The following is an 18,426-nucleotide window of genomic DNA, read 5'->3' on the forward strand; positions in this document are numbered from 1 at the left end:
CTGCTCAAGCAGAAATTTTAATTAGTTTTTCAATTATAATTTTATAATCAATTTAAATTAATTCCAATTAATTAATTAATTTAAATTTTATAATTATTATTATAATTTTTAAAATGAAAAAGACAAACTTTCAAAAAAGATTTGAATTTCAAACAAACCGTTGCATTTTTATTTAAGAAAAATGAAATTTCTTTTAAAGCCGAATAATTTTGTTTTAACTTCAAAATAATACTTGAATTTTCTTTACAAGAATATTCCTGTTTACTTTCGAACACCAAAATAAGAATTGTAAACGATAAGGTAATCTTCTGCTTAATAGTCGAATTTTTTTAAACTTTTTTTAAAACTTTTTTTTAACTTTTTTAACAAAAAAGTATGACTTTTTAACACTATTCTTTTTTTTCAACCAAATTTTACTAAAACAGGTGCTTTTTAAATCAAAAAGACAAATTTTCAAGAAACGAGTTGAATTTTCATCCAAACATATTTTTATTGTCTTTACTACAAATAAATGTGAATTTTAATCAAAAAGTAAATTTTCTAGGAAATAGATAAATTTTCAACAAAAAATGCGCATATTTATCCAAGAAACATGCAATATCTCTACTAAAAAAATTAACTTTTAAATAAAAAAGTCGTATTTTCAAAAAAAAAATAGTTTTCACCCAAAAAATATTTCAGTTCACTCATCAGAAACAAATTATGAATTATAAACAAAAAGTTAATGTTCTACAGAAAGGAGACGTCTTTCTAGAAAAAATGATCAAATTTCAAACTAAATAATAAAATTTAAAACTAAAAAGACAATCTTCAGGAGAAAGTTTTTTCTGAATTTGCAAAAATGACATACATGGGTGAAGGACTCCCTCCCCCTACCGTAACAAATCTCTTATCTAAATTGGCTAAAATTGTTTAAATAATGAAAACTTGAATTTTACTGTGAGAAGAAATAAATTCCCAGTTTTTAAAAAATAAATTCCCCGTCTTCCGGTTCAAATCACCACCCTGGTTTTGTGTCATGATTTGTGACGAATTAGGGTACGGGTAGAAATCGTGTTCAAAATAGCGTCACGTAGTTTTTGATCGGCCCTTTATTCAGTTAATTATAGGTCGGAAAAGTCAAAGTGGTAACAATCCAACCTCTGTTAATTAAAACTGATCAAGAAAAGCTACATTCCTGATAACACTTGCAGAGACTCTAAAAGACAATCAGCCACATAAATTCATGATACTACTGAAAGTAAAATTAAATGTTTCGAGGCACCATTTTTACTCTTGGGTACTAAGGTCAGGCCACTGGCCTAAAAATTTAAGGATGTCCCAGAGACGTCTTTGGAGCATCCCTAAGACGTCTGTTGGACATTCTTGGGATGCTCTTTAGACGTTTCCCAGTGGGTAAAAAACTATGCAAATCCCAAGAACATCCTTAGGACGTTCCTAGGACGTCCCATGTCAGCCCATTCAACGTCTCTAAGACGTCTAATGTCCTAAAGCTGATCTAAAGACGTCTAAAAGACACGGACGTTCTCGGGACATCTTTCGCACTGACTGGGATGTCCCAAAGATATGTTATAAAAGACGTCTTAGGCATATCCCAAAGACGTCTCTGGGACATCCCTAATATTATTACTCACTGGGTTATTGTCAGTACGATAGACGTTTCATGAATGTCCTATGTCCTTAAGACGTCTTTAGGAAATTTGTAGGATAACTTTAGGACATTAAACGTCTTACAGACGTTGATTGGACTGACATTGGATGTCCTAGGAACGTTCCGAGAACGTTTTTGGGATGCTCATGGTTTTTTGTCCACTGGGAAGAGCATCCCAGTGGGCACGCAAGTCCTAAAGTTGTCCTATAGACGTCTTGTAGCGAACGTCTCACAGACATTCTGAAGACATTTTAAAGACATGAAAAGATCCTAAGGATGTCTTAAAGACGTCAAATCACATGACATAGAGGTAAATTCTAAGGACGTCTTTAGGATACTTCGGTTTCCACTAGGTTAAGACGTATAATGTCAGGATGAAAAATGTTTCGGGAACGTCATATGCCCTTAAGACGTCATAAGGGCATCTTCAGGACATAATGCGTCTCATGGGCGTTGATTTGACTGGCAGCAGACGTCATATGAACGTCCCAAGGACGTTCTTGGAATGCTCATGGTTTTCTACCCACTGGGATGCTCTTAAGACGTTTATCGTCAGTACCATAGAAGACCCTGGAACTTGTTATGTCCTTAAGACGTCCTTAGGACATCTTTAGGACATAAGAAGTCTTAGAGGCGTTGACTGGACTCACATTAAACGTCCTAGGAACGTTCCAAGGTTCCTGGATTATAAGGATGCTCATGGTTTTGTGACCACTGAGATGTTCTTAAGACGTTTAATGTCAAAGAAAGAGTTTAATGTCGAAAGATGTCCCGGGAACCTCCTATGTCCTTAAGACGTCTTAAGGATATCTTTTGGACATTTTTAGGATATTTGACGTGATACAGACGGTGATTCAACTAACCTTGGACGTTCTAGGAACGCACAGTATAATGAAATTGAAAAACGAGGTTCAAAATAACTTGTAGCTGTCAATTCTTAACTGATTTTGGATTTTTTTTAAATTTAGCATTAAATTTTGAAGAGATTTTTGAGCCCTGATTTCTGATTTTTTTAACTTTTGTCTTAATACAAAGTGTGAAGGAAAAGTAAATTTTTTCGTTTTTTTTTTGTTTATCTTCATCAGAATTTTTTTGCTATAATAAGCATTGCCAGACTTTATGAAGAAGGGTATTTGAAAACAAAAAATAATTATGACATTGTTATATTAATTGCTATAAACAAATTCACTTGAAAAATAGTCTACACTGTAGATTTTTCATTTGCAAAGTAAATTTTTGGTTTAAAATTACTTGCTTTCATCAAAAAACAATATTCGATTATAAAAATTTGTCATCTGTTATTTTTTAATAATTTTATAAGCAAATGCCTTATGAGGACATTTACAGACAGAAAGAAGCCACCTTTTTCAGAATTTTATCCAAATTATAACACTCGTGATGATTAATGATGGGAATTTATCATACGATATTTTTTATTAATTTTATAAACAAGTTATACAACAAAATTTACGATTTGGGCATTTAATGGTCGAAAAACATCCTTTTTTCGCCAAATTTCCCTCAAATGATGTCACCAATGATGTTTATTCGTGATTTTTTGTTATTTTATATTTTTATTAATTTTGTAAACAAATTGTTTCTTTAATACATGTAGAAAAAAAACATTTTATTAATACATGCAAAAAAAACGTTTTGTCTTTTGTTTCGCTTGAGGAAAATTAGGAAACAAAAAGGATTTTTTTACCTCTAAATGACCAAGTTATAAATTTGATTACGTGATTTGTTTATAAAATTAATAAAAATATTGGATGATAGTTTCCCATCATTAAACATCACTGGTGACATCTTTTGAGGAAAATTAGGGGAAAAAAAGATTTGTTTCTGCCTTTTAATGTCCACACTGTCCATTTGTTTATGTAATTTGTTTGAGAAAAAAGAATAAAAAATATCAAATTATAATTTTCCATCACTGAACAGCACTGGCGATATAATCTCTGGAAATTTAAGAGAAAAAAGAGATTTCTTGTGGCCTTTAAATGTTAACACTGGGAATTTGTTTATATAATTTATTTAGAAAGTCTCTAAAAAGTATCGGATGATAATTTTCTATTATTAAACATCACTGGCAACATAATTTGAGGTAAATTAAGTGAAAAAACTATATCTTTCTGTCTTCAAATGTTCACACTGGGAATTTTTGACATAATATGTTTAGATAATATGTTTATAAAATTGATAAAGAATATAGAATGACAAATTTTCATGATCTAGTACTATTTTTACGATTAAAGAAAGAAATTTTAACGCAAAAATTTACTTTGGAAATGAAGAATCCATAGTGTAGACTATTTGTTAAGTTAATTTTTTACAACAATTAACTTCACAGTGTCATAATTGGCATTTGCTATCAAATACCCCCGTGTATAAAGTCCTGCAATACTGATCATAGAAAACAATTTTTTTATGAAGGTAAAAAAATCGACTTTTTCTTCACTATTTGCATTAACATAAAAGTTTAAACAAACAAACATGAAAAAATCAGGCCACATATATCTCTTCAAAATTTGATGCTAATTTTTCTTTAAAAAATCCAAAATCCGTAATGCTAAGTATGTCCTAAAGATGTCTTAAAGATGTTCTTAAGACGTGTTAAGAACATGGGCCGTTCCTGGGACATCTTTTCTACTGACGTTCCCAAGGACGTTCTTGGGATGCTTATGGTTTCGTGCCCACTGGGATGCTCTTAAGACTTTAATGTCAATAGGAAAGATGTCTCGAGGACGTCCTATGTATTTAATACGTCTTAAAGACATCTGTAGGGCGTAAGATATCTTTGAAACGTTGATTGTACTGACATTGGACGTCCTAGGAGCCTCCCAAGCTCATTCTTGAGATGCTTATTATATTGTGCCCACTGGGATGCTCTAACGATATCTAATTTCACCAAGAAAGATGTCCCGAGAAAGTCCTAAATGTTTAGGACGTCTTGAGGACATATTTATGACATCTTTAATACATATTTTGATATTAGACATCCAAGAGACGTTGATTCGGCTGACATTAGACGTCCTAGGAACCTCCCAAGCACATTCTTGAGATGCTTATTGGATTGTGCCCACTGAGATGCTCTAAAGACGTCTAATTTCAGCACGAAAGATGTCCCTAGAAAGTCCTTAGTGTCTGAGACGTCTTTAGGACATCCTTAGGACATTGTAAGGACATCTTTAAGACAACTTTTGACATCAGACCTCTTAGAGACGTTGATTTTACTGAAACTGGACTTCCTAGCAACGTCCCAAGGACGTTCTTGGGCTGTTCATGGTTTTGTGTCCACTGACAAGACGTCTAACGGTCTTTACAGAGCGGCACGTGCGGGAGGATGAATGAAAGTTTACGAGGATAGTAAGATCAGGTCAATCTGCCAATTGACCACTGGTCAGTCGGGACCCATGAGCGATGAAGGTTCAAATCGTTTAGGTCTATAGTCTGTATAAGGACAGGGGTACCTATAAAGTATAACTGCTTTATACTTTCAAGAGGGCTGACCATGAGTAGTGAAAGAGATAAGGGTACCAGTAGAGTGGGAGTATGTTGACTCTACTGGCCATACCGAGTCAGTTGCTCTTATGCTAGCCAGCCACTAACAACCATATCGTCTTCCATTCCCACTTTCACGAGCCTTACATCGCAACCCCATTCTAATTCCCTCCACACTTTTTAAATAAATCAGTTCAAATTTAAGCCATACGAAGAAACAGAATTTTAAAAAGTTAGGATTATAGTTGGATACCATACAAGGATTAAGAATCAACATGAACAGGTGGTACCAAAACTGGGACTGATGGAAGTGACATCAAAAAGTGAATTTCTGACAAGTTCTTGATTGACTCTTTTGAGTGTTTTTGCAAGACTCTTGTGAATGCTTTTGCAAATCTTGTCAGCTTCGCAAGATTTGGAAATTGTTTTCTTTCTTCTAGTTTTGTTGTAGTGGAAGAATGTTGATGTTTGCGTTGGTAGGGAAATGAGAAGTTGAAGATTTTTTTATGGATGAACAGGGTTAGTGGGTGTGTTTAGGGGTAGATATTATGTTAGGAAATCAAAAATGTGTATTTTTTATGGTCTTGGTGTTGGTGGAAAGTGCTTTTGCACTACTGCCAGAAGATTTATATATCAGGACGTCGGCAAGAAGTCTTCAGGAAGAATGTTCTTCCAGATGCCCAGATCTCGACTTGAATCAGGTGGAGTTTTTTATTAATTATTTTTTTATTTTATTAATGGTTCATTTGTGAACCTGATCAAACTTCCGCCGGCATGGCTATATCTTTATTAGATTGATGCAAAGATGTATATCTTCAGTAGGCGGAGTTGAAACAAACATCATTACTTTCCCTGATGCACAAAGCGTCTTAATTCGTAGTCATGATCTTTTCTTGAAAGTTAAATGGTTAAAAAGTTTTTTCCTTTCAGGCAGTTCATTTAGTATTGAAAAAATTGTGTACCATTTTTATATCTCTTTATTTGTTAGGGAAAGTACCCTCTAGGTCTCTAACAGTAGCACCTTTTCTTTAGCAACGTTTCAAGTCATTATTGTGATAAACTTTTTTCTGATAAAAATGCATCCGCAAAAAAAATTAAGAAACATTAGAAACTGCAGAATAAAAAAAAAGTGTAAAAAAGCTTATGTTTCAATTTTTGTAAACGTATTCTCGTTAATAACGTTCAAAATATTTTTGAAAGTAAGAAACATTTTTTAAGAAAATACAAAAATGATTATATAAAAAAATTAATTTCTTCTTCTTTAAGTGCTTACATTTTTTTCTAAATTATTTTAATCAATTGAAAGCTCTAAGATGTTAAAAAAATTGACTGCTAACTTAATACAGATGATAATGTTAAAAACATAAATTTGGTTTCTGAAACCACAACTAACATTATATTCTCTTATAGGCCGTTTCACATATTCTATTATATATTTTGGTATAAATTTATTCTTTTATGATTAGAAATGCATCTGTTTTATTAAAATTAATCTTTTTTGGTTGTAGATTCAACTATTGCATTTTTTATTAAGAACTTACATTTTTTATTGAAAATTCAACTATTGGATTAATTTATAACTACTTTATTAAAAAAGCTAATTATTTAAAACCTATTTGGGTTGAAAAATCAAACAATAAAATATTTTTTTTAATAATGCATCTTTTTAGGTTGAACATTGTATTGTTTCGTTGTTAAATTAAATATTTTGTTAAAAGTGCAACAATTTTGTTCAAATGTCATATCTTCTGGTGGAAATTTCATAATTTTTTTTTGTATTAAAAATGCAACTGTTTGGTTAAAAATATATCCGTTTTGGCCAAATATTTAACTATTTTGTTAAAAAATGGTCTTTTTTGATTCATTTTAACTGTTTTTAATTCAAAATTAAAATATTTTTTGTTTAAAACATCAACTCTTATATTTTTCTTCAAGAACTTTTTTTTTAATTGAAAAATTAACTACTTGGTTGACAATTGAACTTTTTTGTTGAAGATTTCTTTTCGAAGATTCATAATAATCGTTAAAAATGAAACTATTGTCGTAAAATTTTTATTAATTTGTTAAAACTTCAACTGTTTTATGGGAAATTTAACTGCTTTGTTGAACATTCGTCTTTGTGGAAAGAAAATGTTATCTTTTTTTAAATTCAAGAATTTGGTTGACATTTTTTTCTTTCTCGATTGATAATTTTTTTTTTATTGAATTTTTTTGTTGAAAATATTTTTGTTGTTATATAAATTACATTATTATGCATTGATTTAAAAACATGGCTGGTTGTTTAAAAATTCATCTGTCATGGTTAAATATTGTACTATTGTGTTGAAAAATCGTCTTTTTGGTGGATTTTATCTGCTTTTGTTCAAAATTTCAATATTTTTTTGGTTAAGATATCAACCATTATATTTTTTGTTAAAAATTAATCTTTTTTAATTGACATTTCAAATATTTGGTTGCCAGTTTAAATTCTCTGTTAAATATTTTTTTTTTAAGAATCAGAATTATAGTTGACAATTTAACTATGTTGTTAAAAATTTAATTATTTTGTTAAATATTTAACTATTTTGTCAAAAATTAATCGTTTTAACTTTAAAATTCAACTATTTTTAATTAAAAATTTAAATCTTTTTTATGGAAATACCAAATATTACGTGTTGCTTTATAAATTCATATTTCGATGGAATTGAATTATATTTATGTAAAAAATTGGTTTGTTTGAAATATCAACTATTTTATTTTAAATCAAATTTCATTGTAATTTTTTTATTTTGGTCTTGATATTGAACTGAATGGTAGAAAATTCACCGTTTTTTTATTGAAAATTCAAAAGTTTGGTTGACGTTTTTTCTTTCTTGACTGATTAGTCTTTTTTATCTGAAATTTTTGGTGAAACTTCATCTTTTTTGGTAGAAATTCCATTATTGGTTTAAAAATTACACATTTTGGTTAAAAATTAACCTGTTTTGGCAGAACATTGAACGACTTTGTTGCAATTTTTTTTACTTCAACTTTTTCGTATTGAAATTTAAAATCTATTTTTATCGAAATATCAACTATATTATTTTTCATCAAGGATTACTATTTTTCCTTATGAATTCAACTATTTAGTATAATTTTAAATTCTGTTGGAAACTTATATTTTGGGATTTGAAACTCAACTGCTTTGTAGATAACTCCCCTTTTTAACTTAAAAATTCAAGAATTTGGTTGACATTTTTTCTTTCTTGGCTGAGTAATCTCTTTTGGTTTAAATTTGCTTTAAAATTTATCTTTTTTGTTAGAAATTCTATAATTTTTTATTCATTTGAATATTCAAATGCTTCCTCAAAATGTAATCTGCTTTAGTTAAAAATTATAATATTTAGTTGAAAATTTAAGTATTCAGTTAAAATGTTGTCTTTTTTGGTTGAATTCATCTGTTTTTGATTTAAAAATTTTTTATTGAATATTAACTGTTATGTTTCAAGTTAAGAATCCATTTTTTTGTTAAATTCAACGGTTCTTGATTGGACAAAAATTTGTTTTGATTGAAATATGCACTATTAAATTTTTCATTAAGAATCAATCATTTTCATTGAAAATTCAACTACTTTGTTGGCAGTTGAACTTCTCGGTTGAAATTTTGTTTTTACTGATTTATAATTATGGTTATAAATTTTATTATATTTTTAGCTATTTTAATTAAGATAAGTTAAAAATTTAATTATTTTGTTTAAGGTTTAATTATTTTCTTGAATATTTAACTGTTTTATTGAATATTCATTTTTTTGGAAAGAAAATTTGACCATTTGCTTAAAATTTCATATTTGTAGATTACAAATTTAATTATTTGGTTAAAACTCCGTCTTTTTGGTTCAAAGCTAAGTTCGTTGGTTGTAAATGCAACTTTTTGAATAAATTTTTTTCTTAATTTAATTATTTCGTTGGAAATTCTTTTCGTATTCGGGTTGAAAATTCAACTATGTGGTTACAAATTTCATTATTTTGCTTATAATTTAATTACTATGATGAAAATTAAACTTTTTTTTTTAAAAGTCATGTTCTTAGATTAATAATTTTACTGTCCTGTTAAAAATTTGGCTTTAGAGGTAGAAAATTCTTCCTTTTACAATAAAAATAGATATATTTTTATAGAAAAGTTCTTAATTGGAAATTCAATTTTTTTCAGTTTTTTTTTTGACCGATAAATATTTTTTTTTGTTAAAACTATTTTTTTAATTCATCTTTCTGGTAGAAATTGCATATATTTTTATTTTTTTAAAAGTATAATTTTTTGGTTGCAAAATAATCTGCTTTGGTTGATTATTTAACTATTTTGTTGAAAATTTGTTTCTTTGGTTGACTTGACATGTTTTTCATTTAAAATTTTTTTTAAATTGTTGTTAGAAACATTTAATCTTTTGATAGACATAGGATCTTATCTTTATTAAAAATACAACGGCTTGGTTACAAAATAATTTGTTTCAGTTGAGAATTCAACTATTTTGTTGAAAATTTTTTTTTGATTGACTTAAACTGTTTCTTTTTTTAAATCTGTTCTGTTGTAAATATCAATATATTTTTCTTTTAGAATTAATATATTTTCATTGAAAATTAAATTACTTGGTTGGGAGTTGAACTTCCCTGTTAAAATTATGTTTAAAAGTTTCATAATTATAGTTAAAATTTAACTATGTTATTCAAAATTTCGTCATTTTGTTAAAAATGTAACTGTTTTTGTTGAAAAAATAATCACTTTTCAATATTTTAAAATATGAAAATTAAACTATTTTGTTTGAAATTCATTTTTTTAGGTTAACTATTTAACTTTTGTGTTGAAAATTTGTCTTTTTGGATAGAAAATTCATTATTTTGCAATGACAATTTATGTTTTTTGATAGATAATTTTTTGGTAGAAAATCCAACTACTTTGTTGAAAAGTAATGTTTTTAGGTAGAAAATTAAACCATTTTGGGGAAAATTTATCTTTATTGTTAAAAAATGTATCTTCTTGATTGAAAATTCACCCTTGTGAAAAAGGGGTGCAACATGTGAAAATTGAGTCCAAATTCTCGATTTTAGGTACTTTAGGATATTTTTCAAATTCAAGTTGGAATGTGATCTCTCCCCTCTGCAAAAAAGTTAATAATTTCTCAGCAAGCATCGCAGGTACAGAGTCTATTCAATAAATAATCGTTTCGTAATTATTTATTGTTCATAATTCAAGAAAGTGGGTTTCCTTGATAAAGGTCATCAATGTGAGAAACTGAGTCACTTCTTAATAAATAACTCGCCACAATAACAATCTAAAAACAATTAATTAATTTTTTTTAAGTGTGTAATTTATAGCAAATTTTTGAAAAATTGGAACATCTTTGTTGCAACTAATCTTCCTTCATTTTGATTTGAGTTATTATGAAAATAATGTTATTGTATCTGACTGACATTGATGATTAATTCACCATCGATATTTTCATCGGAATTCCAATAATCACTTATAAGTTTTAATTAACCGTGAAGTTCACATACCCAGAAAAATACTCAAGCTACACGTGTCACTTGAAGAAACAAAAAGAAGCTGCAAGCCTGATAGCCTTTGAGCAATGATTGGAACACAATGGCGTTTGTTATTTCAATTTAAACCAAATTTATCATTGCACATTGTTCCTGAATAATTTTGTTTTTTAGGATTTTATTAAACTCATTTGTCTTTTTGTTTTCAATTAAGTATTGATTGGTACAGAGCAATGATTTATTAAGTGAGATGAATGCAATGTATCAGCATGATTCATGTGTTTAATTAAATGTGTACTTCTGTTCGTTTATATCAGATCAAATATGTAAATTTGGTTTATTTTAATTAGAGATTTAAAAAAATTATTCTGAAAAGTTTATATCAAAATTATCAGTAAAGAAAAAACAATTAATAGGTCTTAGCGTATCATTATCATGTTTACGATTGTCGCGTATTTTGGTCAAACACTAATTTAATAAGCTCTGCTTTATCACTATTCTGGATTAAATATCTGTTAAGTGTTATATTTCAAGATACGTAAAAAAATTTAAAAAATATTTTTTCTAATTTTTAAATAAATAAATCAGACATTACTATTCATTATTATTATTATTATTATTATTATTATTATCATACATTATTATTATGAATTCAATCAATTAGAGCAGAAAAATCAATATCTCGATAATAAAGCAACCCCTGTAATCTGCTACTTACAGCTAAATTAATCTTGCATTATCTCAAGAGAAAAATAATTAAAAGAGTAATGGGAAGATCGCAGACTTCAGACTCATACTTATATTTCTAAATTTTCAATTTTTTTTTAATTTATGTTTTTCTATTTTTTTTTTTCGTTTTTCTCTCAAATGCAAAATGAATTGTTTTCTATAAATTTATAAAATAAAAGATAAATGATGAAAGACGATAAACAATTATGTTAATAAATAAAATAATAATATTTAATTTAATATTGAATTAATATTTAATATTAATAATAATAATATTAAATTTTTTATCGCGCATTTATCTCTTTTTATTGAAAAATAAACTTTTTGCTTGTGAATTGATCTTTTCTACTAAAAAATAAACATTTTATTAAAAATTCAACTAGTTGTTTGAAAGTTGAACAGCTTTGTTAAAAATTTATTTTAATTTTAAGATTTATCATTTTAGTAGATAATTTATTTTGTTTATTTAAAACTTCACGTTTTTTTAAAAAACGTTTTCTTTTTTTCGCTGCAAATTAATGTTTTGCTTCAAAATTATACTTTCTACTAATCATTAAGGATTATACAATTTTGTTAAAAATTTCTTCGTTTTTTCGATGAATCGAAATGTCTTTTATTAAAATTAAAAATATTTTTCGTTTTAAATCCAACTATTGCATTTTTTGTTTAGAATTGGTAATTTTTAAATTTAAAATCCAACTAATTGGTCGAAAAATAATATTTTTTGTTGAAAATTCTTCCTTTTAGTTTGGAGTTAACTGTATCTTATTTAAAATTAAAACTACTTTTTTTTAATATTAATTATTACTTTTTTTGTTGGGTATTCATTTTCTTTATTGAAAAATAATTTTTTTTTGAGAGTTCATCTTTTTTTATTGAAAATTCAACAACTTATTTGAAAGTTGAAAAATTGCTTAAAAAATCATTTTTATTTTAAGATTCATCATTTTAGATTATGGTAAATAAGTTACTATTTGAGAATTATACTATTATCATGCTAGTTTAACTACTTCATTTTCTTTTTTGGATAAAAAATTTTTCCTTTTTGAATGAAAATTCCAATGTCCTGTTAAAATTATTTTTTTTAGATCATAATTTTTTTGCTTTGAAAAAACAATTATTTTGTTGAAAATTTATCTTTCTAGATGGAAAATTTAATTATCTTGTTGCAAGCTAGTCCCTTCTGCTGAAAGTTTTAACTATTTCATTCTGAATGCAACTGGTTGATTAATAATTTTTTTTTTTAATATCAAGTATTTGGTTGAAATTTTAATTATGTGATTAAAAATTTGAACATTTGATAAATAATCAAACTATTTGGGCTCAATTTTAATCGTTTTTGTTCAAAAATTAAATTATATGCTGAAAATTGAACTGTTATGCCTGATTTCTATTAATAAAGATTTGAGAAAATTAATTTTTCTGAAGATTTCTGGGAAAATTTTTAATGTTTTAGATTTTATTTTCAAAGAATAATTTTAAGTTTTAAAGATTTGAAAATGTTTGAAAAAAAGAGGGAAGACCTTAAGACCAATAAAATTTTTTTTAAAGATTTAAACAAATTTTAAGTAACCTAATATTACGAGGTGTCAAAAGATTGAAAAAAATTTCTCAAGATTCACGGGAAAATTTTACATGATTGTTTTGTAATGAATTCCGAGAGAAAATGGAAAATAAGTACAAAACATTTCTAATTATTTCCTAACATTTTTCAAAAGAGTGTAGGAGATTTTAAAGCAAAATCTTGCAATTTTGCTATTTCAAAATTTTAGAAAAAATTGAAATAAATTTAAAAGATATTCAGAAGTTTTGAAATGATTCGAAAATTGCTAAAGATTGTACAGATTTTTTAAGAATTTTGTAAGGTTTCACAAAAATTAAATATAAAATGTAGCTTACTAGGAAAAATAAAAATAACTTTGATTTAAAAAAATTAGTTTGAAAGAGATTATTTTAAAAGATTTCAAAAATTTTCAATGAAAACTTTGATAGATTTTAAGCCTATTTTTTTAATTTGCAGAATTTGAAAAAAAAATCAGGAAAAATTTCAGTAATTTTTAAAAATGAGAAGTTTTAGAAGGTCTGAAAATTTTTTTTTTTAATTTTTAACATTCGTGTAAAAATTTTTTATGATTTTTTAGTTTGAAAAATGTGGTTTTTGTGCTTCAAGAGAAAATTGAAAAATATTTTTGAACATATTAAGAAATTTCCTATAATTTGTAAAAAAGTTGTAGACAATTTTATGGTCAAATGTTTAAATTTGGTAAGATTAAAAAAAAAAATTATTTAAATCTAGTGAATTCAAGAAATATTTAGTAGAATTCAAGGGATTGAAAAAGAATGTTTAAGCTTTAAAAGATTTTTAGAAATACAGTGAAACTCTTCTATATCCCTAATTTCGGGGCTGACGGTGGGTGGCAACCAACTCATTATAGGCTGCTCCGCTTTTGTTTGTTCACGCTTGACTGCTCGCCGGAGTCACAGCCGCAGATCCGGCGCACCCCGTGCAGCACCTGTTACACCTACATGTGGCGCGTCGCCAATTCTCGAAAAGGCTATAGAAGGGAGGGCTATTGAAGATTTTCACTGTATAGATTTTTAAACATTTAAAAAATAAACTTCAGAAGCTTTGAAAGAATTTCGAAAGTTTTCATAAGAATAAACAAATTTTCTTTAGATTCCTGGAAAAATTTATAAGATTTCAAGGCAATTTTTTACATTTTGAATGATTCCCTAAATTAAACGAGGTTTGAGTTAGTTAAAAATATTTGTCATTTCTTTAAATAGATTAAAGATATTTCAAAATTTGGAAACATTTCCAAAAATTGTTATTAAATATTTTTTTGATTTTATACTCTTTATGTTATTGAAAAAATATTGTTTTCTTTATTTGTGGACATTACTTCATCTTTAAAAAAAAACTATTTTTTAATTTTAAAACGTCTATTTTTGTTAACCTAATACAAAGAATCTTTACGTGAAAATAAAAATTTATAATATGAATCTAAGGTACCCCTCAAATTCAGAATTTCACTTTCTTCTTAAATTAAAAAAAAAGTTGGAAGAGTTGGAAGCTTAGTCGTAAGAGTGGTAAGAGCGATGCTGAGTGGTAAGAGCAGCCCACTGGTAATCGATAGACCCTGGGTTCGATTCCCAGTGGAGCGAAGAAGAGGGATCTTTTTTTCATAGATAAAATACAATGTTAGGTAACGTTGATGAGGGGAGGGGGATCTAAAGGCATAAAAAAGGTCAAAAATAATATTAAATAATATATGAAGGCTTCCTAATCTGAATAGATTGGTTCAGAATTAATCACAGACTTGAATGATTTAGAAGAAATTTGAAAATTTTTAAAACAAGGATATATAGCGGGATTTTTTTCTTTGGGTGGGGGTGAGTTTTGAATATGCATGGATTGAAGTACTGGAATAAGAGAGTGTGGCAGAAAAGTGGCCGAACGTGAAGGACGTATCAATTGAAGCCCACTCTCCGTCCCGACTGACTGTACCATTCATTAATTAACTTAACTACACGACGGCGCATCATTGCTGCCCGTAAGCGCAGTCTCGGCAACAAAAGACGAAAGACAAGTACGTTACTTGATTTTCACCAAGAATGAACGCATGTCTATACTGCACGTGTGAACTCCAACTTTATTTACGCGTTTGACACTTCCTAGGGTGAAGAAACTTTGCCTCTGGTATGTCTTGCGTCTAATTTAAAGACATCACATAACTTCAAATGGCACTCATTCATAGACTCGTGTACTTAAAAGTTCATAGAACCACATTCCTTTCCAGGTTCAGGAATGTATTTTTTTAATAATAAAAAAAATATATTGTTTCATTAATTTTAAAAAGTAGTGAAAAAAAGGTTCCGTAGCCTATTAAGAAGTTGGTTAAGTCGTTGAAAGTCCCCCTCCCCTCACCCCCACTCCCCCCTCGATTCACCCTTCTCACTACCTTTTCCCCAACTTATTCAACTTCATCCTTCTCTAATTTTTCCTCTTCATGGTTTCTCCGCTAACATTTCACCGCTCCGACTCATCATTTCTAATCACTTACCCTACTTCCCCTCACTCACACTTGCTTCCTCTACTTTGTTTTTCAATTATCCTTCATCTCCACTAATTTTCCTTCACTTCCTGTACTTCTATTCCCCTCATTTCCCGTCACTAACCACTTCATCATTCTCACTTCTAGTCCCGTCTCCATTTCCCCTCATTTCCTCTACGTCCCATACGATGAATTCCCCTCACTTCATCCCAGTTCTCCTACTTCCTATCAACTTATTTACCCACTTCAATCCTCCTCATTTTTTCTGTTTTCTTATCTATTATTTTCCCCACTTTCTCTTTTCGTCCTTCCCTCAATTCCCATTCACTCGTTCCCTTTACTTCTCCGCATGACCTCTCACTTCTCCTACTTCTCCTTTCCTCATTTCCCTCATTTCATGGCTCATAATTTCTCCTTATTTTCTTTATATGTCCTCTTCTCACTTTTTAGCCTACTCCCTCTACCGATTTTCCCTCTTTCCCACCACTTCTCCTACGATGACTTCCCCTCATTTACTCGCCCTTCGTTTCCTCACGCTAGCCCTTCTTCTCATACTCCATCTAAACTCATTGGCCTACTTCAATCATCCTCACTTCCCACCATTCTTCACCCATTCTTTCCCCGCCTTCCTCTCTCTTTACCTTCCCTATTTCTCATCCACGCATGTGCCCTCACTTCTCCAACTTCCCCTCTCCTCATTTTCCTCACTTTCTTGCTCCTCATTTCCCTTATTTTCTCGCCCCTTATTTCCCCTAATTCCACCTCGTACTGCTAACTTCCCCTACTTTCTTTCCCCTCATTGGATCCTAGATGTCGTTCACTATTTTATTGAAATTCTTTTTTTTCGTTGAGAATTCTTTTGCTTAACTGAAAAAGTCAGTGATGTATTTTTGTAAATTTCTCCTTGTTTGGTACATTTTTTTATTTCTTATTAAATTTTTTTCGGTTGAAATATTAAATATTTAATTTTTTATTGCAAACCCATCTTTTGGAGTTAATAATTCAACTTTTAGTAGAAAATTCGTCTGATTTACTTTCAAATTTAACTTTTTGGTAAAAATTATAATATTTGATTGAAAATTAACTATTTCGTAGAAAAGTCGTCTTTTTGGTTTCAAAATTCAACAATTTGTTAAAAAATGCATGTATTTTGTTAGAAATTCGTTTCTTTTGGTAGAAAACTCATTTTCTTGGAAAAGAATTATGTATCAGTTAAAAATACAATTATTTGGTAAAAATTTATCTTATTTGTTTGACAGTGCAACTCTTCGATTGAAAAATCTACTCTTTGGTTGAAAATTAATTATTTGATTAAAAATTTAACTATTTTGTTAAATTCATGTGTTTGGTAAGAAAATTGAAACTTTTGTTTGAATATTCATCCTTAGGGATTGAAAATTAATCTTTTATGACAGTAAAGTAACCTTTTTGTATTAAAAGTTCAATTAGTTTTTGAATCTTACTTCTCTTTTTCTTTTTTACAAAGTAATTTCTTTGCTGAGAATTCATGATTTTGGGTTTGAAATTCATCTCTTTTAATAGAAAGGTTTTTTTGGTTGAAAATTCTACTACTTTGTTAAAAATTAACTATTTTACATGAAATTTATGTTTTTTGATCAAAAATTAATAATTTACCTTATAATTCATGTACTTTGTTGAAAATTTATATCTTTAGGGGCATAAATGATTTTCTTGTTGAAAAACTTATATTTTTAGATAACAAGTTAACTACTTTTCTTATCATTCTTTTTTTTGGTTCAAATTATTTTTTTTATTGAGAGATTTAACAAGTCCAATTTCTATAAAAAAATTAATCCGTAATTAATTAAAAATTAAGCTATTTAATGTAAAATTCATCTTTCAGAGTAAAAACAGTTATGTTTTTTCATTAAAAATCTAGATTTCATAGTTGAAAATTGACTTTCTTGTTGAAAATTAAATTGCCTTCTAAATAAATTCGTCTCTTTGGATGGACAAATGAACTATTGGCTTAATAGTTCAATGAATCATCCTATTGGTTCAAAAATTCACTATTTATTTTAAAATGCATATCTCTTGTTGAAAATCCGTTTCGTTTGGTCGAAAAATAATCTTCCTAGTCCAAAAATTACATTTTAAGTTAAAATTTTAACTATTTGGTTAACAATTCATAATATTTCTTTGAAAATTGAGCTTATTTTTGAAAATTAATTTTTTTGATAATTCACCTCTTTGGTTAAAGATTTAAATACTTTTTTCAAATTCATCTTTTTTTAGTTTAAATGATTTTTTTTTATTGAAAAATGTAACTGTTTCAATTTTGATGAATTCGTTTTTGTTGTTGAAAATTTATCTCTATTGGTAGTTAAAAATTAAAGGATTGAGGCAATTTAGAATACAACAAAATTCCAAAAAATAATGATCGTTTTTGGAATTTTTAATGGTGCCAAAGAAATTAAAAGGTTTTATCATTTATAAATTAAGTTCACGAAAATTTTATTCAAAATTGAAATGTTTTATATTAAATCTATAAATTAAAATTTATAATTCATACAAGTTTGAAATTTTCAAGAATATAAATAATACATTTCAACTTGAACTTCAAAAATTAGGAAATTTTTAAATTTTAAATTAAAAAATGGAACTTATAAAATGTTTAGATTTAAAGAATCAAAATTGATAAAGATAAAATTAAAAGCGGTAAAAATGATATATTTTTAAAAAGATAAAAAGTTCAAATTTGATATCGGATTAAAATTGCAGATTTGAAATTGAAAATTCCATTATTAAACTTTATTCCGATCTGGAAGCATGTGCGCTATAATAAATTCAAAATTACAAAATTTTCAACATGAGTGTTCAAATTTGTAGAATTTAAAATTTAAAAAAATAAAAATTTATCAGTTAATGATTTATTACGTCAAAATTTACGAAATTTAAATTAGACCAAAATCCAAATTAAAAATCCCATTTAACGTCCAATAATCAAATTGATGCAAAATCCTGTTAAACAAAACAAGA

General features: G+C 27.8%; 1 protein-coding gene across 1 annotated transcript in view; it reads left to right on the forward strand.

The window, feature by feature from the left end:
* Positions 1-5,697: 5,697 nt before the first annotated feature.
* Positions 5,698-18,426, forward strand: part of LOC117170044 (proto-oncogene tyrosine-protein kinase ROS) — a 126,035-nt gene continuing 113,306 nt past the window's right edge. Inside the window, exon 1 of the mRNA XM_033356562.1 lies at positions 5,698-5,850. Coding sequence (XP_033212453.1) covers positions 5,698-5,850 — 153 coding nt within the window. The remainder of the gene's footprint in view (positions 5,851-18,426) is intronic.

This window comes from Belonocnema kinseyi, chromosome 3 (assembly GCF_010883055.1).
Source record: "Belonocnema kinseyi isolate 2016_QV_RU_SX_M_011 chromosome 3, B_treatae_v1, whole genome shotgun sequence".
Taxonomy (NCBI): Eukaryota; Metazoa; Arthropoda; class Insecta; order Hymenoptera; family Cynipidae; genus Belonocnema; species Belonocnema kinseyi.